Source organism: Quercus robur, chromosome 9 (assembly GCF_932294415.1).
Source record: "Quercus robur chromosome 9, dhQueRobu3.1, whole genome shotgun sequence".
Classification (NCBI taxonomy): Eukaryota; Viridiplantae; Streptophyta; class Magnoliopsida; order Fagales; family Fagaceae; genus Quercus; species Quercus robur.
In genome coordinates, this window is record NC_065542.1 from 7041705 (window position 1) to 7069219 (window position 27515).

The window sequence follows — 27515 nt, forward strand, 5'->3', positions numbered from 1 at the left end:
ACAAAAAAACAAAATTCAAAGTTAGAAGTTCTCTCTCGGTGGAAAGAGCATTACAATCAGTTTTCAGAGCTCTCTTTAATAGCACGGGATCTCATGAGCATTCCGATAACCACTGTTGCTTCTGAATCAAGTTTTAGCACTGGAAAAAAAAATTCTTACTTCATATCGATCACGTCTTTTACCTAGACATAGCAATACGGATCAGAATTTTCTAACCCAACCCAAAAAATACCTTACTCAAACTTAATTTTTTTTTATCCGAAATAAAAACAAATTGACCCGTAATTCAATCCGATTTTTTTGTGGGTCAACTCGACCCAATCCAAATAACCCATAATCCAATGTGTTAAAAAAAATTCACTAAATATTTTTTTTAATTACGCCATGGTACTGCATAAATCACAAAGTACCAAATCTTCTAATAATAATATACTCAAATGTCTATCACAACCATCAGCGCTACTGTGCTTGACAGTAGACAAGACAAGTCACTCCACCAGGGTCAAGGGCCAACCGGCCAAGGCTGTCACAACGATTAAAAAAAAAAAATCTCATTCAAATGCTTGCTAGCTGTAGTCCATCACTCGGCCAAAGCACAAAATGCACAAACACAATACAATTATACAAACAAACCTGAAAAGTGGAACCTGAAAGTTGAGTTCCTCACTAATTTTTAATTAATTAAACAACTGTTTCTTTTTAATCAAGTTTTAGTACTGGAAAAAAAAATTTTAATCCGTACTAATCACGTCTTTATTTGAGAATATAGAAGCTACATTATATACTAAAAATTGATTATATTGATTTGAAGGTAATTTAATTTTTTTATAATCATAATTATATAATTTTAATTATTTATTAATTTGCTTTCATGGTACATTAAGTTATATTAAAATATTGTGTTCAATTTAAAATAACATCTTATGCCATTAATTTTAAAGTTGAAATCCAAACCCCTTTTTTTAAATACTTCTATTTGAATTTGCTTATATGACTTAATGACCAAGGTAGTAAGCACCTGGACAGCACCATTAAGTTTGATGTTTTCTAGTAGACTAATTAGTTGTCCGTCAGCCATAGTTCCTCTGATTTGGCCCCTAAAATTTTTGCAGGTAACATGAGTCTAGTTGTTTGCATTGTCTTATCTTGAGATTTATAAGAGGCTCATAAGCCCATGTCATGGTAATGAAAGGATATTATGAATGCATCTTGTATAGTGGGATTGATGTGTAAAGCATGCTATTACAATTTAACGCACTGAGTATTTGACCTTTTCCTTCCTATTTGGACTTGCATGTTAAGACACTTCAGTACATCTGAAATATAGTTGTTTTTTAATAAAAGGGAGTAAAAGCCTAGAAGACAAAATCAGGGTCACCGTGGACCTCCTAATGTGCTCCTTTCTCCACAGCCAGAATCAAGTCCTTTGCATCCATTAATGTCCAAAAAGACACTCTAGCCTATCAACTCTACACCCAAATCGAAGCCATTGTTGCGAGGCTGCAAAGAAGTCTTCGTGGGCTCACATGAGTGACACGACTCAATTCCTCAAACACAATATTGAGCCAACCCACATGCATGTACAAACCACATTAGAGCCGAGTGTAATAGGGTATCGGTCGATAAATGGATCACTCCAAGATGATCATCTCAAATCAAATGGCTCTGTTTCTCAATCTTTCCAACCTTAGTTTAGCATCATGAAATTAAACGAGTTGACTTTATTGAGAAATCAATGCCTTACAAAAGGTTCGGTCCAATCCGAATGTCTATTTAGGTTAGGTGCCAAGTAAATAAAACCCACCATCAATGCTTTGGTTTGAGATATTGATAAAGTGAATATCTCATCTAAGATATTATGCATAATTATTAGAGTAATACTATAACTACAAACTATTTTACAACATTTTTACAAACTATTGATGTGGCAAGTTCTTATTAGTTCTAATATGGGTCCACTACAAACATCACATTTATGTTTACTAATAATTATTTGAAAATTACTAAGCCACATCAACAGTTTGTAAAAATGTTGTAAAATAGTTTGTGTCTGTAGCATTACTCTAATTATTATAAGAGCCTTAAAATAAAATAAAAAAACCCTTCATCTTATGATTCTATCTTATGAGCTTTGAGGTGTATGAAGTTTCTTGTTTGCTTCTTTAAGTAGAAGTGGGTTGATTAAAACTCTATTTAAAGAGTTGATTTTATTAAGAAATCGATGTATTACTCCAAAATAAAATAAAATAAATATAGGTTGTCAAAAAGCTTTGGTCCTATTCAGGTGCCTATACCCACCACCACATTGGTTCAAGATATCGGTAATGTGAATATCTCATATAATTAATGTTAGGCAAGATGAGTATTAGGACCTTAAAAAAAAATGATATTTACATTCTATCTTATGAGATGTAATTTGCGTAAAGTTTTGTGTTTTCTTCTTTAAGCAAAACCACGTACATAGAGACTCTATTTAAAGAACTGAATTTCATTGAGAAAGTAATGTCTAACTATATGTTTTCAGAAATGAAACAAGAGAACAATAGTCTAACAAAATGTTTGGTTCAACATGTGTGCCTATTTAGGTAAGTTTCCAATGATATTGAACCCACCATTGCATTGATTGGAGATATTGATAAGGTAAATATCCCATCTAATCAATTTTAGGTACAATGAGTATCAGGACCTCAAAAGGGGGGGAAATGATATTTGCATCCTATCTTATGAGATATAATTTGCATGAAGTTTCATATTTGTTTCTTTAAGTAGAACAAGGTAGATAGAGACTCCATTTAAAGAGTTGATTTTATTGAGAGATTGATATCTTACCATATGTTTTCAAGAATGAAACAAGAGAACATTTGCCTAACAAAAGGTTTGGTTCAACATATGTGCCTATTTATTTAGGTTAGGTTCCAAATAAATAGAACCCACCATTGCATTGGTTTGAGATATTTGATAAGGTGAATATCCCATCTAAATATCTAATCAATTTTAGGCATAATGAGTACTAGGACCTCAAAAAGAGGACAAAAATTGTTTGCTCTATCTTATGAACTTTAAGATGTATGAAGTTTTATATTTGCTTCTTAAATCTTAAGCATAAGCAAGTCGATAGATACTCCATTTAACGTAAGTTGATCTAGGCCAAAAGCATATATACCTATGTGAAGAGCCAAGATGACACCATTAACTGACAAAGAGAGAGGAGCCATAAAGTAGTAAGAAGCGGATGAACGAAAGATGAAAGAGAATAAATAACAAAAATGTTAATGTTTTTTTTTATAATTTAATAATTGTGGTGGGGAGATTTAAACCTTAAATATCTCTATTGGAATATTAAAAGATGTGAGAGTTAAGCAACAAGGCTTTTGACAGGGAAAAATGTTATTGTTAATTCTCTTTAAAAAGTAGTTTTTTATAGTAAAAAAATATATTTTCATCATTTTGTGAGCATTAACGACTTAAATTAATTGAAAGGGGATTAAAGGGTTATATTAAAAACAACTGTTAATTAAAGAATTGAAATGAAAATTTGAAATTATAAGGGCTAAAAAAAAATGTCAAATTAGAGTTTAATAATTTGTAATTTAATCTTTTTAATTTTATAAACAAGTTTTGGCCAAATGATCTTCTTCAATAACATAGTCTTGGTAGCCTGAAGATTACATATTTTTAAAAATTGTACAACTATTATCAACATCCTTGTAACTCAACTAATATTTCATGATGTTTTCAATGGAGACGTCTATAGTTCAAATTCCCCTTTACCAACTATTGAATTATAAATTTTTTATTTAAAAATTACAAATATCTTCTTAGTAACATAATTAATATAGATATATTGAATCAAAATAAATAGATATGAATATAGAATTATAAATAGGGAAAATTACACATTATTTCCCTAAACTATATTTCCTTTTACACTTATCCCTTAAACTATGACCCCTATAACACTTTGCACACCATCTCATTGGTAATAGTTTATGAAAGTAAGAGCATTCACATCAACTCTTGTATACTCTTGCATAATAGAAAAAGAGAGGAATTTTACAAATTTAGAGTCCGTTTGGATACAGCTGAAAACTGAAAATTGAAAACACTGTAGCAAAATAATTTTTAAATGTGTGAATAGTATCATGGGACCCATTTTTAATGAAAAAGTTACTGAAAAGTGAGGTTTGTGGGTCTCGTGAACAGTACATGGGACCCACCGGTGTGCACTGTTCACACGGAAAAGTCGACAATCATGGCTGAAAAAAAAAAAAAAAAAAGAAGGCAAACGCGAAATCATTCGTATCCAAACCTAGGGGTGTCCAACAAAACCATGACCCGACCCACCCGCCCAAACCCTTCCAATCCGGCCAACCTGACACCGGTGACGGTTGGTGGAGGATCTCGGCCTCTAAAACCCGAAAATAGCAGGTCGGTTGGCGGGTTTTCTCTCCAAAACCGAAAGATACTCGACTGAACCGAGAACTCAGCATTTCCCGACAAAGTTTTTTAGATTCGGCGAGATCTCAGCCATTTCCGGCGAGTTCTCAGTTAGATCTATGGAATCTTCACCGAATTTGGTGAGATCTCACTAGATCTGGCGAGATCTCAGTCGAACCTGATGAGATTTCGACAAATTCGAAGAAAATCCGGTGAAAATATCACCGAAATTTCATTGATTTCGCCGTTAAAGCGCAGGATTTTGGATGATTTTCAAATCTCCAACTCCGACTGAACCAACCGCCCTCCGTTGAACGTCTAATCGACCCGATCAGATCAACCATACCGATCGGCAGCGGGTTGAAATTCCGACTATCCAATCTGGTCAGGTCGGTTCCGGGTTGGGCACAAACCCGACCCAAACCGACTCGTGGACAGGCCTATCCAAACCACACCTTAAGCCACAAAACTGCCCACATCACTCCTTCTAAAATTGTGCATATTTACACATTTTCTAGAGTAACCGTGCATATATACACGGTTACTGTAGATGCGCATCCTATTATTTTATTAATTTCACAATTTCGCACTTTTTTTTTTCTCTCTTCTCCATGTCCAAAACGAACTCAGTCTCAGACCTCTCCTCTCCTCATCTGCTTTTTCCTCAGATACACACAAACACACCCATACAAATACACCCACACAAGCACATACACAAAGACAAATCAACACAGAGATACACAAATACACCCACATGGACAAACCAACACAAAGAGAGAGAGAGATTGGTGTTAGTGTTGGCCGCTTGTGGATTGGTGGGTCTATGCTGGTGGCAGAGATCAAAGTTTGTGGGTTGATGGAAATGGGTCTGCATGCTTGTGAATCAATGTTAGCGGCAAAGATTAGTGCTTGTGGGTCGACGGAAATGGGTTTTGATGCTTGTGGATTGATGTTGGCGGCAGAGATCGATGCTTATGGGTCGATGGAGTCAGTGTTTGTGGGTTGGCAAAGATCGGTGCTTGTGGGCTTTGATTTTTCTGGTGCTTGTGGTGGAGAGCTAATCGGACTGTGAGAGAAAGGATAAGAAGAAGAAGAAGTTGCTTGTGGAAGGGAGGTGATCTGACACGTGAAAGGAAGAAGAAGAAGAAAGAAGAAGAAGAAGAAGAAGAAGCAGAGGAGGGAGTTTGAGAGAGATAAGGTCAAAGATAAAGATAAAAAGAATGAGATAAGTACAAAGAAAATATAAAGAGATTATAACGAAAGAATAATAATAAAAAATTAAAAAGATATTATTATTTAAATAGAATAAAGTGTAAAATAGATGAACTGATGTGGGTGTTTTAGAAAAATTGTTGTGTAAAATAGAAAATGTAAGTTCTTAGTGTAAAATAGACGGAAAAATTTGGCCAAATTGATGCAATTATTCTAAATATACATTCTCATAATTTAAGAAGACAAGTATGAAAATAATATATTTTAAAAGTGTAAAATGTGTATTCTCATCATTCAAAAGGATATAATGTAAATTGGAGTATAATTTATGGGATAAAATTCATTTTTAGTGTTTGTTTCTATCGTTTCTGTGAACCCTAGCAGAAAGTGATTCGAAATAAATGATTTTTTTTTTTTTTTTTTTTTTTTTTTTTTTTTTTTGTTTTTAGTGAGTGTGACTGTTGATTTCAAATCTTCAAGCAAATTCCAAAGTAGACAAGTGTGGATTCTGTGGAAAGATCACGTAAGAATATCAAAAAGGATGCCTGAAAGATTTCAAATAAAAAAAAGGTGCATGAAAAGATGTAAAACTGAAATTACGAAAATATTCACTCATCATAAGTGCATTGCCTTGCCTGCATTTATGCCGTAATATTACTCAGCAATTCAAACTCGTCAAATCATAAGAAAAATTATCTCATTAGAGTTTGTTTGGATACTGTTTATTACTGAAAACATAAAATACTATAACAAAATAATTTTTAAATATATAAATAATACCGAATGATCCAATTTAAAAAAAAAATTTGCTAAAATTCGTATTTACAAGTTCCATGAATAGTACACGAAACTCACAGAAAAAATACAAACACATGTCGGTTATTTTATCTATAAGTCTCGTATACTATTCACAGGACCCACAGAAAAAATGTAGACGTGTGGGTCTCCTTTTTAGTGCAATTCCAACCCATACCAAATTGAATTCCTCTTTCAAAAAGGTTTTACTCAAAGAAGAAAATCCTTACGTGGCCCAATAATATCTCATAGTTTGATCCCATTCGTGAGCTTCTTAAACAATGACGAGGGTGCTTTTCTCTCCCTACCACAAAAGTAATGACTTTGAGGTAATGAATTAAGGGCTGAAATTAAATGCGAATGCAAATCACAAATCAGTGTAAAGGACCAAAGTGGGTTAAAGTGGATGATGTGGCAAAGACATGTATGGCCAATTATTTTTCCACTCAATTTATTTCATATCTACTTTTCATATTTTAAACGTAGATATTACATTTTTTTTTTTTGCCTGGAAAAATGTATGTATCAATTCATGTAAATGTAATATGTAGATATAGCCAGTGACAAAGTTAGAAAATTTTCTCAATGAGGGCCAAGTTAAATGTATCATTGTATTATGATAGTTTTAACTTTATATAAATACATATGACTTTATTTTTAAAATACAACAAAAATCTTTTTCTAAAGAGATTTACTTATATATTTTTATTAACTTAAACTTTAATTAAATGATCCTAAAATTAATGAATTTTTTTTAGGCAAAAAAATAATGACTTTTATATTACAAAAAAGTCAATATTAAATATAAAAAAAATAAATGCGACAACAATAAATTAAAGAGTATTTATACTTTTTTTTTAATGAATAGGGGCATCACCTAAAAATTACTCAATATTTTAAAATTTTAACATTAAATAGAATGGAGGACGCATTTTTGGAAAATCTCGGGGTGCCATGGCTGCTCTTAGCCTCCCCACCTCGCTCGGATTTAAATACTCTAGATTTTTTAGAATACTTTACCAATAGATTTCTTTAAATTTTAGGGGTTTATATTATATCATGTCAGCATTCCACTAATAATAGTCTTAAAATAATAAAACAATGTTGCAAACAAAATAATCAAAAGTATTATTTGTGAAATGCTGACATGACAGAATTTAGATCTTTATATCATAAATGAATGGAATTTAGATTTTTATATCATAAATGAATGGTTAAGATTTAAAGAAATTTATTTATAGAGATTTAGAAGATCTGAATACCTCCCCTTCCCTCCGCGTATAGATATAGTATCAAAGACAAAGAGCGTGTAAAATGATGGTTAGAGAATCTTTAGTTATTCACAAGATATATACAGATGACAACACAAAAGGCTTAAGCTAAAAACATGGTGGAGGAGTAGGTTCAGTGTCCAAAACTGAAAGAGAGCCTCTCCGAAACTCGAGCATATATAGCAAGTGCCAGGTAGTAACTCAAAAAACCAAAACAAAAAAGCCTTCTGTAATTTGCAACTCTAACAATCCTTGACCCTTTGGATTGTTTTCAATGCCCACAAGCATTAATTAATTTCTTTTCTTTCTCTCTCTGACCCCATTGCATTTCTTTTCTCATTTTTGTTATAACTTTTTTTTTTTTTTTTGAGAGAGAGAGAGAGAGAGAGAGAGAAAAGAGAGAGATGGGTATGGGAAAGGTGAAGAAATTGTTTGCATCTTCAGAGGTAGCTATGGCTATGTTGCTGGTTCAAATTTTCACGACCGGTCTGCAAATACTGTCAAGGGTCATACTTAGCCAGGGAACGTTTATTTTTGCACTCATGACTTACCGTAATGTTGTTTCTGCTATTTGTGTTGCCCCTTTTGCGTTCTATTTCGAAAGGTTAGCTAGTCCTTGTTTAATATTCCTTTGATAAATTTTGTGTGACATTCATTTTCACTATGTTTTGGTTGATAAATGATAATACTGTGAATATGGTTCGGCATGGTTGCAGGGAAATCACAAAGAAGTTGAGCTGGTCAGTTTGGTTCTGGCTTTTTCTTAGCGCCTTAACTGGGTTAGTATTACCATTTGAGACTAAAGTGGGTGCCTTTTGATACTTATAGAATTGCATGAAACTCTATGTTCAACAATCACTTATTTTCTATCTCAAAAAACAATGACTCTTACTCTGATGCAAAACCGTAAAAAGCAATTCCCAGTATAACTACATCTATTGTATCATCTTCATTAAATTTATGAGATATCTATAAGTTGACTATAGTATTGTCCACTAGAGCTTGGCCACCTTGTATATGTAAGGGAGGTCACGGTAAATCATTTTCTTGCAAATCAGATGGTTGTGATTGAGATTGGTGAGGAGATGTATTCAATGCTTGGGGGTTGAAGATGAGAGCTAATGCTAGGATGGTAATTATTCTTAGACAATTCCGGAGCAGTGTTTCTGACTCTCACAAAGGGCGTGGACTCCACATGTGGGTCCCACCATGGAGCCCACTCCCTTTGTGAGAGCCCAAGCACTATTCCAGGACTACCTAAATTTTTTTCTAAGTGAAATTCAAGAGAAGCATGGTCTGTATATTCATATATGTCATCTTTTAAATTTTTTACAAAAGATAAAATAAAATTATTTGCTGCCATTCAACAAATTTAAAAACAAGAAATGTTCTTTTAATTCATTCTTGCAGTGGTCCATCACAAACCCCCCCCCCCCCCCCCCCCCTCCCAAAAATAGATAAAAAATTTTAATTCACGTTTTCCCCTTCCCTTTGAAGTGACTTTTTTCCTTATAAAAAAGGGTGGCTTTTTTATGTTGGTGGGTTTGGTTCTGGCTCTTAGCCATTCATTTTCATTCTGTTGATGGTAAGAAGTGTTGGTCAAGCTTTTATGATTTATATTCCCAAAGGAGAAAAAGATAAACAGCATGATTGTAATGGAGTTGGAAGTCATTGATTATTTGGGGGAAATATTCTTCTAAATGAGAGATAGACCGTAGGGAATTGCAAAAGCAATGAAAATGTTAAATGCCTCCTTACTTTGTGATTTATGAGGTACGATAGGCACCTTCCATTTCATTTCAAAGGTCCTGTTGTGCTGCCTATGGGTCGTGAATTTCAAGCTCTTGCAGTCCCTAGTGCAAGATACCGATGGTAGTGGAATTTTTTAGATGGTTTGGGTCCATTGGAAATATACAAATTTAAAAATCTTATAGAATTTGGGATGAATAGTAGGTGGTGACAATTTGTGTTTATGTGTCATGTCGACTTATAAGTATTCAATTATATAGATAGATAAGAACACAACACATTTATTAATCGTGTAAGAATTATGTGTCAGGATCTTTTGATTCTTAAATGATATATTTATTAGATTTGGTCAATATTACCTAACATGACCCCATTTGATAAATAAGTCATGCAATCAAGTTAACATGTTTACGTTACTCAAATAATTTGGTTTAGACCCAGCATAGAATCATTTGCTTTAGACCATTCTAAAAGTGAGTCAAGTTTTACCTATTCTAATTGATAAACTAATGCTGACATCTTGAGTCTTTTTTTTTTTTTTTGTTCTTCTCCCATTATGTATATTTTTTTATATAAAAAAAATACAGAATATCAATGGCTATGGGACTGTTCTATTATGGTCTTCGAGACACCAACGCTACATATGCCATCAGCTTCCTCAACTTGATTCCAATGGTTACCTTTGTCTTCTCCGTAATCACAGGGTATAGTATACTGATCATCAATTGAACTTATCGTAGTAGCCAGACGTGAAATTTCAGTCTATAATCACCAAAGCAATATGACAAGATTTTGTTTTTGAATGGTTGTAGTATAGAGAAACTAGGACTGAATACAAAGGCAGGCAAGATGAAGATTCTGGGGGCAACTTTTTCTGTGGCAGGAGCACTAATTGCTTGTCTTTATGAAGGAAAAGCTCTCCATATTGGTCATCAAGGTCTTCACCATAGTGTTGCTCTGAAAACATCTATGGCTCATTGGGTCCAAGGCACTTTCATGTTGGTTGGCTGTTGCCTCTCCTATAGTGTGTGGTTCGTAGTTCAAGTATGCATCACATTACAATGTACAATCAATTTCTTTTCTTTTAGTGAGTAGTGAGTGACTGATGATGATATTAGTCTCTACTAGGATTCAACCAAAGAAATGGGAAGCTCCATATTGATCTACTGGCCTTGATTTTAGATGATAGATATTTTCGGGTCTCATTCTTTTAACTTTAACATATCCTTTTTTTCTCCAAACAGGCCAAGTTGCTCAAAATTTTCCCATCAAAATACTGGGCAATAATGTTAGCATGCATCATAGCATCAATGCAATCAGCTTTAATAGGCCTATGCTTAAATAGACAGAAGGCTGCATGGAGCTTAGGGTGGAATCTGCAACTAATTACAATATTTTACTCTGTAAGTTTCCAGGCATAACCATTTCTACAGCAAATTTGCAATGGTATGTCTAATAATTTTCCTTTGTTAGACATCATTTTTATTTGAATATTGTTTTACATCTAATTGTTATTTTGTACCCAGTTATGTTGACAATGACAAATGCATTTTATTCATCTAGGGAGCACTAGCCACAGCTGCAACTTTCTGCTTAATTTCATGGGCAATTGCAATTCGAGGCCCCGTTTATGCCCCAATGTTCAATCCACTGTCACTAATTTTTGTGTCCATATTAGAAGCTCTCATACTCCGTACAGAAATCAGACTAGGAATGTATGACTTGTTTTCTTTCAATTGAGCCAGAGATGTTACCTTTTGACAAGTTATTATGACTGTACATTTTCTTTGCATACCACTCTACATATATCAAATCAATCTCACTTTTATTGAATTATCAATGCAGGTTGCTAGGCACAATTTTGATCGTTGTTGGGTTGTATTCCTTCTTGTGGGGTAAAAGGAAGGAGATGAAAAGCTTGCTTCAGGCAAAAAATGATACTGGTAGTGTAGTAGTACCCGCAACCACAGATGAATCTGCAGTAGTGTAATCAACAGTTGTAATGACAAGTGCGCGCTCTGGGGGATGGGGGAGGAATGATAAATTAGATAAGGAAATTTATCTATATTATCTATAACAGGAATGGAAAGTTATGTGCCCAGATGTAATATTGCGCTAGTAATTGCTAAGTACAACTATTTTCAAACTCATGTGGGATTATGAAAATCAACTTTGGATGGTGATAGGTCTAGAATTAATTGGGATTTTGAGGTTGTCTGGTATGCAAAAATATTTAGTAGATACAAAGGGTACGTTTGGTACACTGAATGGGGATTACGATAGGAATTGTAATCTTTATTACTAGGAATAAAATGTGTTGTAATATAATAACTAAACATATTCATTAGTTTGGTTGTAAGTTATAACATTAGAATGAAACTTAACATTTATTTTAGGAAATTTCATACTCATATAATTATATTTCCTTAAAAATTGTTATTTTTAAATTTAAGAGAGATATGTGTTATTTTTTATGATTTTTTATTTTTATAATTATTAGATGTATATGGAAAGTTTATTTACTTGAAAATATATTAAGTTTTGAAATTATTGCACATACTAAGGAATAGCTAATACAACATTTTAAAGAGGAATAGTTATTCCTCATTTTGAAGAATAACTATTCATAAGGAATTATTATTTCTTGTAATAAAAACATAACAAAACTAAAGAATAACTAAATCATAGGAATAACTATTACATTACAGTGCCTATTACAGTCTACCAAACATGCCCAAAAGGTTCTCATGTGTTTGTAGCTTTTATGCACAATGATCTACTCATGGGCTGATGAGTTTTGCAAATACCTTAGGCCCATCTACAAGGTTTTCCCATTCAACCTAAAATAAATAAGACAAATCCTCTTTTGCCTTCCAATCCACATCTCTTAAATTTTCCTTTAGAAAAAGTACACATGGGCTTTGTCTATGTATGTGGGCTTTGACTAATTTTTCAAAATAATTATTTTGATAGACTGATAATTTTGAAAAGTGTCATCAATAGTTTTTAATTCCAAAATTAAGATCGAAAAAATTACAATTTGATCAAGATATTTTCCGTTTAGTTGGTCTAAAGTTTCAATGTTTTAACAAAACTATTCATAGTGTATGTGAGAAATCCAAGAGACCAATTTTTACTAGCCAAAAAAGATTGAAGTCATAACATTTTTATTTCTCTGACTATGTTGTGAGTTATGACACACCCTTGATGTTGTACAATTAAGTTTTAAGCAAAAATTAGATTTATATAGGATTTCTCGACTTGCCACAATTTGTTTGGGTGGAAAATGGAGGATGCAGCCTAGTTATATAAATAATAATAAATAAATAAAAGAGCAAATATGCAATAATTATTGTTAGTAAGCTGTAAGAATTTTTTTTTTTTTTTTTATTTTTTATAACTTTGTTATTACAAATGGAGAAGGGAGCATTCGAACTTTGGTTCTCCTCATAAAGGAGATCAAGCCATTGAACAATTTGAGTTACAAGTTCTTGGTGAAGTTTCATGGTTTTAAGGTTAATACAACTGTGACGTACTTAATGTTGTTAGGAATCGCTGGACATATGATGCAATTTGGAGGGCGATTTTGAATGTACGTATTACAACTGTAAGGACGCGATTTGCAACGAATCTTAACAGTGTTGGGTTCGCACGTAAAAAGGCCCAAACAATATCATTTGTAGAGCATGGGTTTGAAAGGCTAGGCCTTGGTCACCAGGCGGTGGGTTTTTCGAGATATCCATACATGGTTAAGTCGTCTTCGCCCCTGGAGTCTTTCTCCTGGAGGCGGGCTGGGAGGCTCTGGTTTTTGGCCATTTTTCCCAGCTCCCTCTATGAATTACTTACTTTTCCTTTTATACTAGCCTGTGTTTTTTTATCTTTCGTCCACGTGTAGGATCGACATTCCAAGATTGATACTTGTCCCATCAGCCCATACCCGGAGTGATTGGGGGTGGTTGAAAAAGCTGGAGAGTATGGCTCTGTCAGGTGCAGAGTATTGAATGACAGTAAGGGCAACTTTCCCTGGTCGTTACACTTTCCAGCATACCATTTTCTGTTGGCACAGATATTTTAGATTTTTTCCCTAAGTTGTTTCTATACCATTTTTCCCCTTTCTTCTTGTGAGACCTCGGACATGCCGAGGACTGAGTCGTCCTCGGCTGTGTCCCAAGGCTATTTCGTACTTGCATTGCCGAGCCCGGGCCATCACCTTCCTCGGCTTGGGCCTTTGGACCCCGACGAATAAATGGGCTTGGCCCACAAATTACTGGGCCCCACAGCCCCTAAATTAAAGTTTCAATTTTGCGCCATGTGTCCTAAATTATTTATTCTTAAAGAGTTTTATTTCTTACTTTTAGAATTAAATGTGAGACCACATCATAAATATTCATTCAAGTGAGCTATTAAGTACAAAAACCAAATAGTCTAGAATAAATGAATCATAAAAAAAAAAAAAAAAAGTGTTTTACAATATTTTTTTAAAAAAAAACATGGACAATTTACATTTTTTACCTAATAATATCCTTACAAATTTTTTTAAAGAGTTAACAAAATATAAAAATGACTATCAATAGTATTTAAATTATATTATGTATCTTATTATATATCTTTAAGTGTATCCATGCATATGCATGGGATTACAAGCTAGTTCATTTAAAAGTAATGATGTTAAAACAAATTAATAATTTTCCTAAAGATTATATTTGTATATTCATAGCCATTGTGTTTAGATAGACTTTCACTTAAATTAGCAATACCGAAGTGGACAGAAATGCTACATTAATATTAGAAAAATGTTGTTGTGGGGCCCAGTAATTTGTGGGCCAGGCCCATTTATTCGTCGGGGTCCAAAGGCCCAAGCCGAGGAAGGTGATGGCCCGGGCTCGGCAATGCAAGTACGAAATAGCCTTGGGACACAGCCGAGGACGACTCAGTCCTCGGCATGTCCGAGGTCTCACAAGAAGAAAGGGCAAAAATGGTATAGAAACAACTTAGGGAAAAAATCTAAAATATCTGTGCCAACAGAAAAGGGTATGCTGGAAAGTGTAACGACCAGGGAAAGCTGCCTTTACTGCCATTCAATACTCTACACCTGACAGAGCCATACTCTCCAGCTTTTTCAACCACCCCCAACCACTCCGGGTATAGGCTGATGGGACAAGTATCAATCTTGGAATGTCGATCCTACACGTGGACGAAGGATAAAAAAACACAGGCTAGTATAAAAGGAAAAGTAAGTAATTCATAGAGGGGGTTGAGAAAAATGGCCAAAAACCAAAGCCTCCTAGCCCGCCTCCAGGAGAAAGACTCCAGGGGCGAAGACGACTTAACCATGTATGGATATCCCGAAAAACCCACCGCCTGGTGACCAAGGCCTAGCCTTTCAAACCCATGCTCTACAAATGATATTGTTTGGGCCTTTTTACGTGCGAACCCAACACTGTTAAGGTTCGTTGCAAATCGCGTCCTTACAATTGGCGCCGTCTTTGGGAAAGGCTTGTGTGTTGGCATAGGCGGTAGGTCGAGAGAGTTCCTTTGTCATTTCTAACAGCTGGTTATAGAGTTCTAGTGTAAAGTTCCGCTAGGGGCTATGATTCTTGACTAGGGGCTACGCTTGGTAGCGTCAATCGCATGGATGGTTCTAGGGGCTTAGCCAAGGAGCTAATTCCCCTAAAGCCAAGGTCCCACGCCAAAAAACTGAGTTTTGGACAGAATCAAGGTATTGTATGGTCCTCGGACTCAAACCTATGGGGAAACCAACTACTTGGATGAGAAAACTGAGTTTTGGACAGAACCAAGGTATTGTATGGTTCTCGGACTCAAGCCTATGGGGAAACCAACTACTTGGATGAGAAAACTGAGTTTTGGACAGAACCAAAGTATTGTGTGGTCCTCGAACTCAAACCTATGGGGAAACCAACTACTTGGATAAAAAAACTGAGTTTTGGATAGAACTAAGGTATTGTATGGTCCTTGGACTCAAACCTATGGGGAAACCAACTACTTGGATGAGAAAACTGAGTTTTGGATAGAACCAAGGTATTGTGTGGTCCTCGGACTCAAACCTATGGGGAAACCAACTACTTGGATGAGAAAACTGAGTTTTGGACAGAACCAAGGTATTGTGTGGTCCTCGGACTCAAATCTATGGGGAAACCAACTACTTGGATGAGAAAACTGAGTTTTGGACAGAATCAAGGTATTGTGTGGTCCTCGGACTCAAACCTATGGGGAAACCAACTACTTAGACGAGAAAACTGAGTTTTGGACAGAACCAAGGTATTGTGTGGTCCTCGTACTCAAACCTATGGGGAAACCAACTACTTAGATGAGAAAACTGAGTTTTGGACAGAACTCCCCAACTACTTAGACGAGAAAACTGAGTTTTGGACAGAACCAAGGTATTGTGTGGTCCTCGGACTCAAACCTATGGGGAAACCAACTATTTAGATGAGAAAACTGAGTTTTAGACAGAACCAAGGTATTGTATGGTTCTCGGACTCAAACCTATGGGGAAACCAACTACTTAGATGAGAAAACTGAGTTTTGGACAGACCCAATGTATTGTATGGTCCTCTGATTTAAACCTATGGGGAAACCAACTACTTAGATGAGAAAACTAAGTTTTGGACAGAACCAAGGTATTGTATGGTCCTCGGATCCAAACCTATGGGGAAACCAACTACTTAGATGAGAAAACTGAGTTTTGGACAGAACCAAGGTATTGTATGATCCTCGGACCCAAGCCTATGGGGAAACCAACTACGTAGATGAGAAAACTGAGTTTTGGACAGAACCAAGGTATTGTATGGTCCTCGGACTCAAACCTATGGGGAAACCAACTCCTTAGATGAGAAAACTGAGTTTTGGACAGAACCAAGGTATTGTATGGTCCTCGGACTCAAACCTATGGGGAAACCAACTACTTAGATGAGAAAACTGAGTTTTGGACAGAATCAAGGTATTGTATGGTCCTTGGACTCAAACCTATGGGGAAACCAACTACTTAAATGAGGAAACTGAGTTTTGGAAGAAAAACTGAGTTTCGTAAAGTCGGCTACTTAACAAAAATTCTAAGTTACTCAATCCTCGGCTCACATACCATAAAAGGTTAAAGCTATTAAAGTTGTTAAGAAGATGGTGAAACGCCCTACTACTCGGTAACCTGGAGGGGCTGTTCATTTTGTGGGTTGTATGTCCTCGGATGATTACTTCCTATATCGCACCGAGTGTTCGGTTGTCATCTCGGCTATTTTAAAGTAAGTATTGTTTTCTCAGGTCGGCATTATAGTGCCGAACAACTCTATTAAGTTCATAATAATATGTTTTCCTTAGCAAGGGTTTCGACCCTAAGTGTCATTTGTTCAAGTGGGCATTATTGTGCCGAACGTCTCTCATAAGTTCATAATGGTATCTTTTATCTTGGTAAGGGATTTTGGCCTTAAGTATTTCTTTTCCAGGTCGGCATTACTGTGCCGAACAATTTTATTAAGTTCATTATAAACATTATTGTCTCAGTAAAGGTTTCTGCCCTAAGTACCATTTGTTCAAGTCGGCACTATCATGCTAGATAATTCCAACAAGCACAGAGCGAGATCCTTTTACTAACTAGGATTTTGGCCCTAAGCATCATTTATAGTATAAAAACGAAAAAGAAGTCCCAGGATAGTACATCTATTCACGGCACAACCATTTCAAAAAAAGAAGAGATAGGATATATGAAATAAAGCAAAGACGTCTTTTATTAATATGAAGATGTATTACAGTGTACAATGAAGGGCTTAAACAAGCCTACATAGAAAACAAGCTACAAAAACAATATAAAAAAAAAAATGACAACAATATAACAAATAAACAGCCCGATGTCTTTTTAAAACTCGTCTCCGAAGTCCTTCCAAATTCTGCCCCGATAGCGCCCATATTGAGAGGAGGACCTTCTTCAGAAGAAGAGGGAGGAGATGAAGGGAACCAAGAAGAAGGAGAGGCAAAAGGAGGCGCCAGTGAACGAAGAGAGGAAGAAGCAGGGGCACTTAGTCCCTGCGTCAGTCCTGACTCCTAACACACTGGTGCCGTGTTAGCTATGCTCGCAAGAGAGCGGCTGGTACTGATAATGGGTGACCCCAGCTCAGTCGCGCCGAAATTTTGACGCGACGAGCCCCTACTTCGGATTTTGGCTGAAAGGAGGGTGAGAAGTATATTGAGTCTCTGCCATCCCTGCCCCGACCGAGCCATCTTTAGCTTCATAAGAACATGGAATTTCTGAGAAGGGAATGGCTCCTTCATTACTTGCTCCTGTTTTGAACGAATTACAACTCAAAGTATAATCAGCGGGTAAAAGTAGACTCTGGAGGAGTCTAATGGTTTCAGATTTCAGGGGGATTAAAAGGGTTCACGTACAGGAGAAATAACCTCTTGTTGTTTCTTTTTATATGAGGGGCGAAACGGAAGGTATTTAATATGTCCAGATCTCCAAGAAAATCTGTAAACGAGAATATGCCCGCTCCGCTTCCCCACACCATCAATAACCATTAAATTTGAATGGTCTCGTAAAGGGAAGCTATTAAAGGCACGTTTTGGATAGCCAAACGGCATGAATGCGTTGTGAATAAATTCAGAGGAATGTCTCGTAGACCGGTACATTTCCTGGGCAGATGAGGAGACGCCAACATTAATAAAGGGCTGAGTTAAACAAGCTATGGTAAAGGCTGGGTATTACCAAAATCCTCCTCTCCAACCAAGAGGTTGGACAGCAAGGTTTTGAGGGGCTATTGTGGGGCCCAGTAATTTGTGGGCCATGCCCATTTATTCGTTGGGGTCCAAAGGCCCAAGCCGAGGAAGTTGATGGCCCGGGCTCGGCAATGCAAGTACGAAATAGCCTTGGGACACAGCCGAGGACGACTCAGTCCTCGGCATGTCCGAGGTCTCACAAGAAGAAAGGGCAAAAATGGTATAGAAACAACTTAGGGAAAAAATCTAAAATATCTGTGCCAACAGAAAAGGGTATGCTGGAAAATGTAACGACCAGGGAAAGCTGCCCTTATTGCCATTCAATACTCTGCACCTGACAGAGCCATATTCTCCAGCTTTTTCAACCACCCCCAACCACTCCGGGTATGGGCTGATGGGACAAGTATCAATCTTGGAATGTCGATCCTACACGTGGACGAAGGATAAAAAAACACAGGCTAGTATAAAAGGAAAAGTAAGTAATTCATAGAGGGGGCTGGGAAAAATGGCCAAAAACCAGAGTCTCCCAGCCCGCCTCCAGGAGAAAGACTCCAGGGGCGAAGACGACTTAACCATGTATGGATATCACGAAAAACCCACCGCTTGGTGACCAAGGCCTAGCCTTTCAAACCCATGCTCTACAAATGATATTGTTTGGGCCTTTTTACGTGCAAACCCAACACTGTTAAGGTTCGTTGCAAATCGCATCCTTATAGGGGCTGTTTGGATTTTTTTTTGTTATTACTCATCACTCATCACTTAAAATACCCCAATTTCCCCAACCCCACCCGTTTGGCACTCATCACTTAGTTCTGCCATTAACTTTTGTTTCAAAAATAAAATAAAAACTGAAAAGTCAAGATATGCAGCTAGGCTACGTTTCAAAAAAAAAAAAAAACCCAAAAGTCAGACATTGTGGCTGAACAGTGAGAGAGTTGTAAGTTTAATTACGAAAATGCCATTGAAAACTGAGTTATGGAAACTGAAAACACCTAAAATGTGTTTTCAGTTTCCATAACTCATCACTCAAAAATTAGAGAATTGAATGATGGAAATGAAAACTAGAAACAAAATCTAAATGGACTTCTCAGCCATGGGTCTCTCCATTTTTGAGTTATGAGTTATGAAAACAGAGTTATGAGTAATGGAAATAGCAAATCCAAACGACCCCTTAGAATCTAATTTGAGTTTCTCTCACATTCACCTATTATTTTATATATATATATATATATATAGATATATAGATTGCATGAGATTGATTATACATTTAAGTAATATATATATTGTAGGGGTGAAATTCCCAAAACCAACAGTGGGCCTGGGGACCCACACGAAGCCTAACCATGACCCAACAGGGGATAGGGGCCCAAATGACTTCTGGCCCAACCCTGTTGAGCCTGGTTCGTTCTAGAAGACGTCCGAGGAGGAATACCTCCTCGGACACTTAAATATGGGCCTAATGTGCGTCCCCTCCACAGTGAAGAACCCATCCAGGCGAACGTGGGTAGGAGGGTGAGCCTCACGCAGCAGGAAAGAGGAAAATGTAAGACGTCAGGGAGAAGCCACAACTGCCACATTAAATGCAAGAAAGCTACCTTTTCAGCCGCATTAATGTGGAGAAGACAGGCGAACAGTGTTACATTGGCCAGTGCAACTCACAGAAGGATAAGGGAGATGTCCGATGGGATAGACACTCAAGTGAAGGTCCAGATGGCTAACAAGTGTAAGGTCTTTATCAATTCAAGGAGGCTATATAAGAGAAGGAGATCCCCATGAAGAGGGGATTGAAAAATTAAGAAAAAAGAAAGGGAGAGAAAGGTGAAAGAACTCTGTAGTCTGTAAATAGAGCAAGGGGTGCACTTATTCGTCTCGTTGGACCGATATCCCCTTAAAGGTAAATGGAATATTCTCACGTTCAACATGTTGCATGGCGTATATCTAACTAACATTCACTTCGTCTAGTCCTAGCTCTGTAACCCACTCTCTACAAATTCATTGTCTGGGGACTTTTGGGCCAAAACTACTTACTTGCTGGGCCTGGGCCCCAAAATCCGCCCCCACATATATATATATATATCTGTGTGTGTGTGTGTGTACGTATGTATGTATGTATAATTTTTATTTAAATAAATTATTCAAATTATATATTCATTCTCTTAAAAGAGATTATCATGATAATCAAAATTCATATCAAGCTTATACTGAATATGTATAATTTATTCTCTAAATTTTATTGTAGAGAGAGAAAGATTACTTGTGATTGGGAACTAAAAAATACAACACCAAAAAGTATGAACCCAAAATAGAGTTTTAAAAATCACAATGATTCATCAATATAAAATAGAGTTGCAAAAAAGAATAAAAAATCAAAAGAAAGAAAATAACCACTTTTCAAGAGAGAATGTGAGAGAGAATAATAAGAAATTTATAGAAAATAATATGGGAATAAAAATAGTATATATATATATATAGTAATAAACACCAAATTATCCAAGTCATCCAAGTCATGTTATGTAATTATATTCTTATATGCTATCATTATAATGCATTATGATAACATCTATGAAATCAAAAAAAAAAAAAAAAAAAAAAATATATATATATATATATATATAAAAGATAACAATTTAAAAACACAAAACTTAATCACATCAATTCAATGTAGAGTTTCAAATAATACAAAAATTCATCCAATCTAAAGTAGATATGCAATAAGAATATTTGAAAAATCTGCCAAAAATGAGAGACAGAAAGATAGAGAAATGACCTTTTGTGTGTGGGAAAACTATGTATAAGATGTGAAAGAATTGTAAATTTATAATAAGAGGAGGGGAATAAGAAAAGCAAAAACTAAAGGAAGATATAGGGATAGGGGAAAAGTGAAATTAAGATAGATGGTAATGAGGAGATGAAAAAGGTAAAAGGGAGAGGAAAAGTTAGAAAAGTATAACAATAAGTTGGGAAATTAATAAGAAAGAAAGAGAGTTAAAAATAAGAGGTAGAATGTTGAAAATTGGTGAATGATGTGGCCGCTAAAGTAGCTCAATAAGAGCATAGCAAGAATAAATATTACGCTTCAGCTTTTAAATATATATATAGATGTAGATTGACATTATCTTATGTTATTCTAATCATATTATGTATTTATGGGTTCCAGATAGTTAAATTGATAAAGTCTTTAATGGTTGAATAAGAGATCTGAGGGTTCAATCTCCGCATACACCAAAAACCGTTTGGTGTCTTGATCTGATGATAAAGAGCTCTCATCAAAAGCGGCTATCATAGGTTGAAACTCTCTCTCAAAAATAAATCTGTATTTAAGCTGATAAATTTTCCTGTGCATTACACAAGTTAACGACTAGTAGTAAAAAATTCCCTGTGCATCAAACAGGTTAACAACTAGTTGTAAAAATATAATTGACATTAAGTTTTTCTATCATAATATTTAGCTAGAAGGCTGTCCAAATAATTTATCCCAATTTTAGTTTTTACCAATTATTTTCAAGGAAAGTACCGAAGTAAAATGGATTTTAAAGTGAAAACAAACGGACGCCATTTTGAACCACAAAAAGTTATCGTCCTCCTATTCACAACTTTTTTTGCAACCATTGGGAAAACATCATTAAAAAGAATCCTTTATTTATTTATTTTGATAATAAAAGAATTTGGCTTATCAAAAAAAAGAACGCCCTTTGTTGTAGTGATATAACATATTAGACATTCAATTTTGGTTTTCTTTTTTTAAAGAAAAAAAAAGGTGGTGTTGAAGCTTGGTACGTATGTGATTGTTGTGACTGCATTTCAACTTTCAACAATATGCTGGGTCATATATGCCTGGGTTTCAAAATTCAAATGTTTATCTTAACTTCAGAGTGTAATCCATTGAGTTTTGGATAAACATCAATCAACATGAAGTTGACAACATCAAGCTCTCTAGTCTTCACCTGCACCATGGAAAATAGGTTTCAATAGACTTCAGTTCAGCCTGAGCTTAGGTCAGCTTTGTTTATATTGCAAATCTGGTTTAATGAGATTAAATCTGATTGTTAATGCATTGATTACTCTCAACTTACACTATTTTTAATTCATTTTATGCCAAAAAGGATAGAAGAAAAAAAAAAAAAGATTAAGAAAGTGATATATAAGTTTGGTTGGTCTTCCTAGCTTATTATTCATGGACAAAACTTAAATACAGTTTTTCAATGTGCCTAAATTGAAACACATGTCAATAATCTATATTGACCATTATAGTATAAAATATATTATATTTTTTAAGATATATTAAATTAGATTCACTTATATATTTGAATTTAATTAAGAAAATGTATTGCATCTAACTAAGGAATTATTTCTAAGTTTTATCGATTATTTATTTTTTAACGACTTTTTTTTTCTTCTTCTTAATATTCTTTAACCAATTCTATCTTTACTACTTTTCAACTCACATGATGACCAAGACAAATTTGGAGTAGGCGATCTCATCACCGAAACTCAAACAAGGAGCTTGCCGCCTGCATTATACGTAAGCTATCCTTAATGCTAAATTGACATAACAATCAATGTAATTGTTGGATTTCAATAACATAATAAACAATATCATTTTATTTTTTTGTTTTGTGAGACATGAATTTATAAAAGTTATTTTGTTATTTTGTATTAATCGCTTTGAAAAAATCCATTGATTTCCATTTTCTTTTTCTTTTTTCATTTTTTTAGCAATAAAGAAATAGCTAAAACTTTCAAGTTCAAAACTCCTATATTCTTAAAGGGGCTACACTCTCCAATTTATGCCAATAATTAAATCACTTGAACTTGATTTATTTTATAATTAAAAAAAAAAATGTGCGGTATGAACCATGTCATTTTCAGGATCAAATATTTAGTTCACAATTTGGTATTAAAGATGGAAATTAGGTCATATATAAAGAAATTTAATGCGGCACTATGTGTCGTACGACAGCATGGAAAATTGAAGCACATGACAAAGATTAGGCTAATGATGAGAGTTCCAACCCCTTGGACATGCAGACAATTTTATTCTTCTTCTCATGATGAAAACACATAATATCTCATAATAAATTTCTTGAGCTCCACGTATTTCTTCTAATCCAGGAACAACAAATTCTAATCTCATTTCTATTTTAGAGACTTTTATCACCAAGACAAAAGTTGTTAAACTCGTGTCTTTATCTTCAAAATTGAATTCCAAGAAATTATGACTTAATTAGTCTTCTCGATATGTTTTTATCCATGTATAATCTTTCTAATCACGTAAACAAGCTGGTCTACAATTTAATTATTATACAACACTATTATAATTAAATTGTACATGAATATGTTCATCTACCATTTAATTATAATAGTGTTGCTCACAAATTACGTGAGCCAGCTAGGGATGGCCAAAGCTAGCTTGGGATACACCATGTGAGATGAAAATGGATATATTCAATTTATGTAACTATGCCTATTTTTTTGGTAGGCTTTTTTCATTTAACTGTAGTTGAGCTTCAATTCAGTCTTCCTTAAATAAAATGTATCTTAAAATATTATGCATATTTTTTCCTTTTTTTTAAATTTAGTAAATAATGGTTTTACTGCATAAATTAATAGACAAATTGACAATTGAGGAAGAGGTACCAAACCCAATATTATTTTTATATCCCAAATCCTCCAAATTAAAAAATAATTACATATATAAGCAATCGTTTTATTTTATTCTAGTTATGATTGCAAGGGGATAAACATAGCAAAATGACTAGTGCTTCAAGGCACTTACAAACCTTTTTTTTCTAATAATTGTCAGCTTCAAATTTTTTTTGAAGCTCTTCAACCACATTTTTGTCGAGTTGGAAGGCCTTGGTGAGAACATTAGGATTAATGGGAGGATTGGATCCAAAGACAACATTTTTGTTCTAATATGTAGGCTTAGAAAATATGTTGATTTTAAAATTTATGTTGATAAACATAAAAATTTATAAATTATAATTACATAATTACATAAATAATCCAGAAATGGTATACTGGTATTAACCAATACTGAAATATTTCGTTTCCCTGGCCAAACTAAAACAACCTTCGGTACGAAATTGACTCACTTGGTTCATGTTCATCTACAATTTAATTATAATAGTGTTGCTCACAAATTACGTAAGTCAGCTAGGGTTGGCCAAAGCTACAGGGGTGGCGCCATGTATAATTGAGGGTGGTCACAAGACCACCCTCAACTTGGAAAAAAAAAAATTGTACTTTTAAAAAAATAAAATTCGAAATTAATATGAGTTGTTGACCACCCTAGAAAAAAAAAATTGACCACCCTAAAAAAAATTTGAGCATCCTAAATAAAAATTTGCCCATTAAAAGTAAAATTTCACTTTTCCAAAATTTTTGCCATTGAAGATTGAAAAAATTGCGAGAATTGTTATGTTCACAACATGTCCTCAACGCTTTCATAACAAATTCTAAGTGGCAAGTTGTTACTGGTGGACAGAAAAACAATTTTAATGATATGTAAATTTAAACTAGTAACAACTGCCAACTAGGATTTGTTGTGAAAATATTGTGAACGTAGCATTTCTCAAAAATTGTCAAAACAAACAAATTAGTCTAAAAGCCCAAATCAAATGGTTAATTGTGATATTTTAAATTGTGTTTTCAAATGACATATTTTAAATTTGCAATTTTTTTATTATTAAAAAAATGCATATTTTCCAATAACTAGTCAGTTAGTGCTTACTTTAGTCTTTAGCTAAATTTATTGGATTTATGTTATTTATCATGTACATACACATATGCACTAAAATAATACCTCAATACTTTATTTAACATGATTAATGTAATGGTTTAATGCCTAAGTTGAATATGATAAATGAACTTGTAGCTTACCATTTATTTTTTTGTTAGCACTATGGACAAATTTCTTATAAGGAAATCACTTTTATTGTAAAATTTATCTTCTAAACAAATTCGTATTCACTTGAATAATCTTCTTTTAGATCTTAGGCTATGAGAAAAAGTCCAATCTTTTCATCCTAATGATTGAGAGAAAACGAAAGGAGCATATTTATAAAGATGTTCTTATCAAACTCTTAGCCATGATTTCCCTAAAAAAGAAATTAGTGGAGCATTGCATTGATTTAATCCTGATTAGTTTAAAGAATACAAAATATGGGTTGGAACATATCATAAAAAAAGATGATGTATTCTGTTTATATTGTTACTTAGGCAAGATGTTGGTAATTGAAAGGGAAATCAGTAGTTTGATTACTTGGTTGTTTATATTGAAAAAAATGTGGCTAATAGCATTAATAATGAAGCTATCATACAACAATTTCAAAATATGAAAAACTTGTAGAAGGAAATTTTAAAACTTTATGTATATGCGACAGTTTTTTTATGTCAATATATTCAAGTTTTATTTTATTTAAATTTTGTTTAATTTAAATTTCTTAATGACCACCCTGAACAAAATTTCTGGAACCGCCACTACAAAGCTAGCTTGGGATACAGCATATGAGCTGAAAATAGATGTATTCAATTTATGTAACTATGCCTGTTTTTTTGGTAGCCTTTTTTCATTTAACTGTAGTTGAGCTTCAGACTAACTTAAATAAACTATAGCTTAATACATTATGCAATTTTTTTTTCCTTTTCTTAAATTTAGTAAATAATGGTTTTATTGCATAAATTAATGGAAAAATAGACAAATGAGGAAGAGCTACTTAACCCAACATTCTTTTATTATATCCTAAACCCTCTCAATGACTATCTTTATAATGCATTATGATAACATCTATGAAATCAAAGAAAATAAAAAATATAACAATTTAAAAATACAAAACTTAATCACATCAACTCAATGTAGAGTTTCAAATAATACAAAAATTCATCCAACCTAAAGTAGAGATGTAATAAAAATATTTTAAAAAATCTGCCAAAAATGAGAAAGAGAAAGATAGAGAAATGAACTTTTGTGTTTGGGAAAACTATGTATAAGATGTGAAAAAATTGTAAATTTATATAAGAGGAGGGGAATAAGAAAAGCAAAAAATAAAGGAAGATACAAGGATATGGGAAAAGTGATATTAAGGTAGATAGTAATGAAGATATGAAAAAGGTAAAAGGGAGAGGAAAAGTTAGAGAAAGTATATAAAAAAATAAGTTGGGAAATTAATAAGAAAGAAAGAGAGTTAAAAATATGACGGAGAATGTTGAAAATTGGTAAATGATGTGGTTGTTGAAGTGACTCAATAGATATAGATATAGATTGACATTATCTTATATTATTCTAATCATATTATGTATTTCTGGGTTCCAGTTAGTTAAATTGATAAAGTATTTGATAGTTGAATAAGAGATTTGGGGGTTCAATCTCCGCCTACATCAAAAACTGATTGGTGTTTTGGTCTAATGGTAAAGTGCGTTCATCAGGAGTGGACGTCATAGATTGAAACTCTCTCAAAAAAATAATTTGTATTTAAGCTAATGAATTTTCCTATGCATTAATCGGATTAACGACTAGTTGTAAAAATTTTTCTATGCATCAAACGAGTTAACGACTAGTTGTAAAAATATAACTGACATTAAGTTTTTCTATCATAATGTTTAGCCAGAAGGCGGTCCAAATAATTTATCCCAATTTTAGTTTTTACCAATTATTTTCAAGGAAAGTACCGAAGTAAATTGGATTTTAAAGTGAAAACAAACGGACGCCATTTTGAACCACAAAAAAGTTATCGTCCTCCTATCCACAACTTTTTTTGCAACCATTGGGATAAATTATTTGTTTTGATAATAAAAGAATTTGGCTTATCAAAAAAAAAGAATGCACTTTGTTGTAGTGATATAACATATTAGACATTCAATTTTGGTTTTCTTTTTTTAAAGAAAAAAAAGGGGGGGGGGGTGGTTTAAGCTTGGTACGTATGTGATTGTTGTGACTGCATTTCAAGTTTCAAGAATATGGTGGGTCGTATATGCCTGGATTTCAAAATTCAAATGTTTATCTTAACTCCAGACTGTAATCCATTGAGTTTTGGATAACATCAATCAACATGAAGTTGACAACATCAAGCTCTCCAGTCTTCACTCTTCACCTTTACCATGGAAAATAGGTTTCAATAGACTTCAGTTCAGCTTGAGCTTATGGTCAACTTTGTTTATATATTGCAAATCTGATTTAATGAAATTAAATCTGATTGTTAATGCGTTGATAACTCTCAACTTACACTATTTTTGATTCATTTTATGCTAAAAAGGATAAAAGAAAAAAAAAGAAAGTGATAGATTTGGTTGGTCTTCCTAGCTTGCTTATTATTAAAAGACAAA

General features: G+C 34.1%; 3 protein-coding genes across 5 annotated transcripts in view; 2 read left to right on the top strand and 1 right to left on the bottom strand.

Moving 5' to 3' along the window:
• Positions 1-27515, bottom strand: part of LOC126700519 (60S ribosomal protein L9) — a 61537-nt gene that overhangs the window by 25651 nt on the left and 8371 nt on the right. The window lies entirely within an intron of this gene.
• The window catches only part of LOC126700520 (WAT1-related protein At1g68170-like), a 61104-nt gene that overhangs the window by 21484 nt on the left and 12105 nt on the right, over positions 1-27515 (top strand). The gene's annotated exons all lie outside the window — the stretch shown is intronic.
• The window catches only part of LOC126700510 (WAT1-related protein At5g64700-like), a 55053-nt gene continuing 32747 nt past the window's right edge, over positions 5210-27515 (top strand). Inside the window, exons 1-8 of one of the 3 annotated variants that reach the window (XM_050398685.1) lie at positions 5210-5225; positions 8107-8319; positions 8432-8494; positions 10052-10168; positions 10277-10508; positions 10709-10867; positions 11028-11179; positions 11310-11819. In XM_050398685.1, the coding sequence (XP_050254642.1) occupies positions 8120-8319; positions 8432-8494; positions 10052-10168; positions 10277-10508; positions 10709-10867; positions 11028-11179; positions 11310-11454 (1068 nt within the window). In that variant the 5' untranslated portion in view covers positions 5210-5225; positions 8107-8119 and the 3' untranslated portion in view covers positions 11455-11819. Of the gene's footprint in view, positions 5226-7753; positions 8320-8431; positions 8495-10051; positions 10169-10276; positions 10509-10708; positions 10868-11027; positions 11180-11309; positions 11820-27515 lie in introns of those variants that run through there. The other 2 variants (XM_050398684.1, XM_050398687.1) reach the window with 2 other exon arrangements.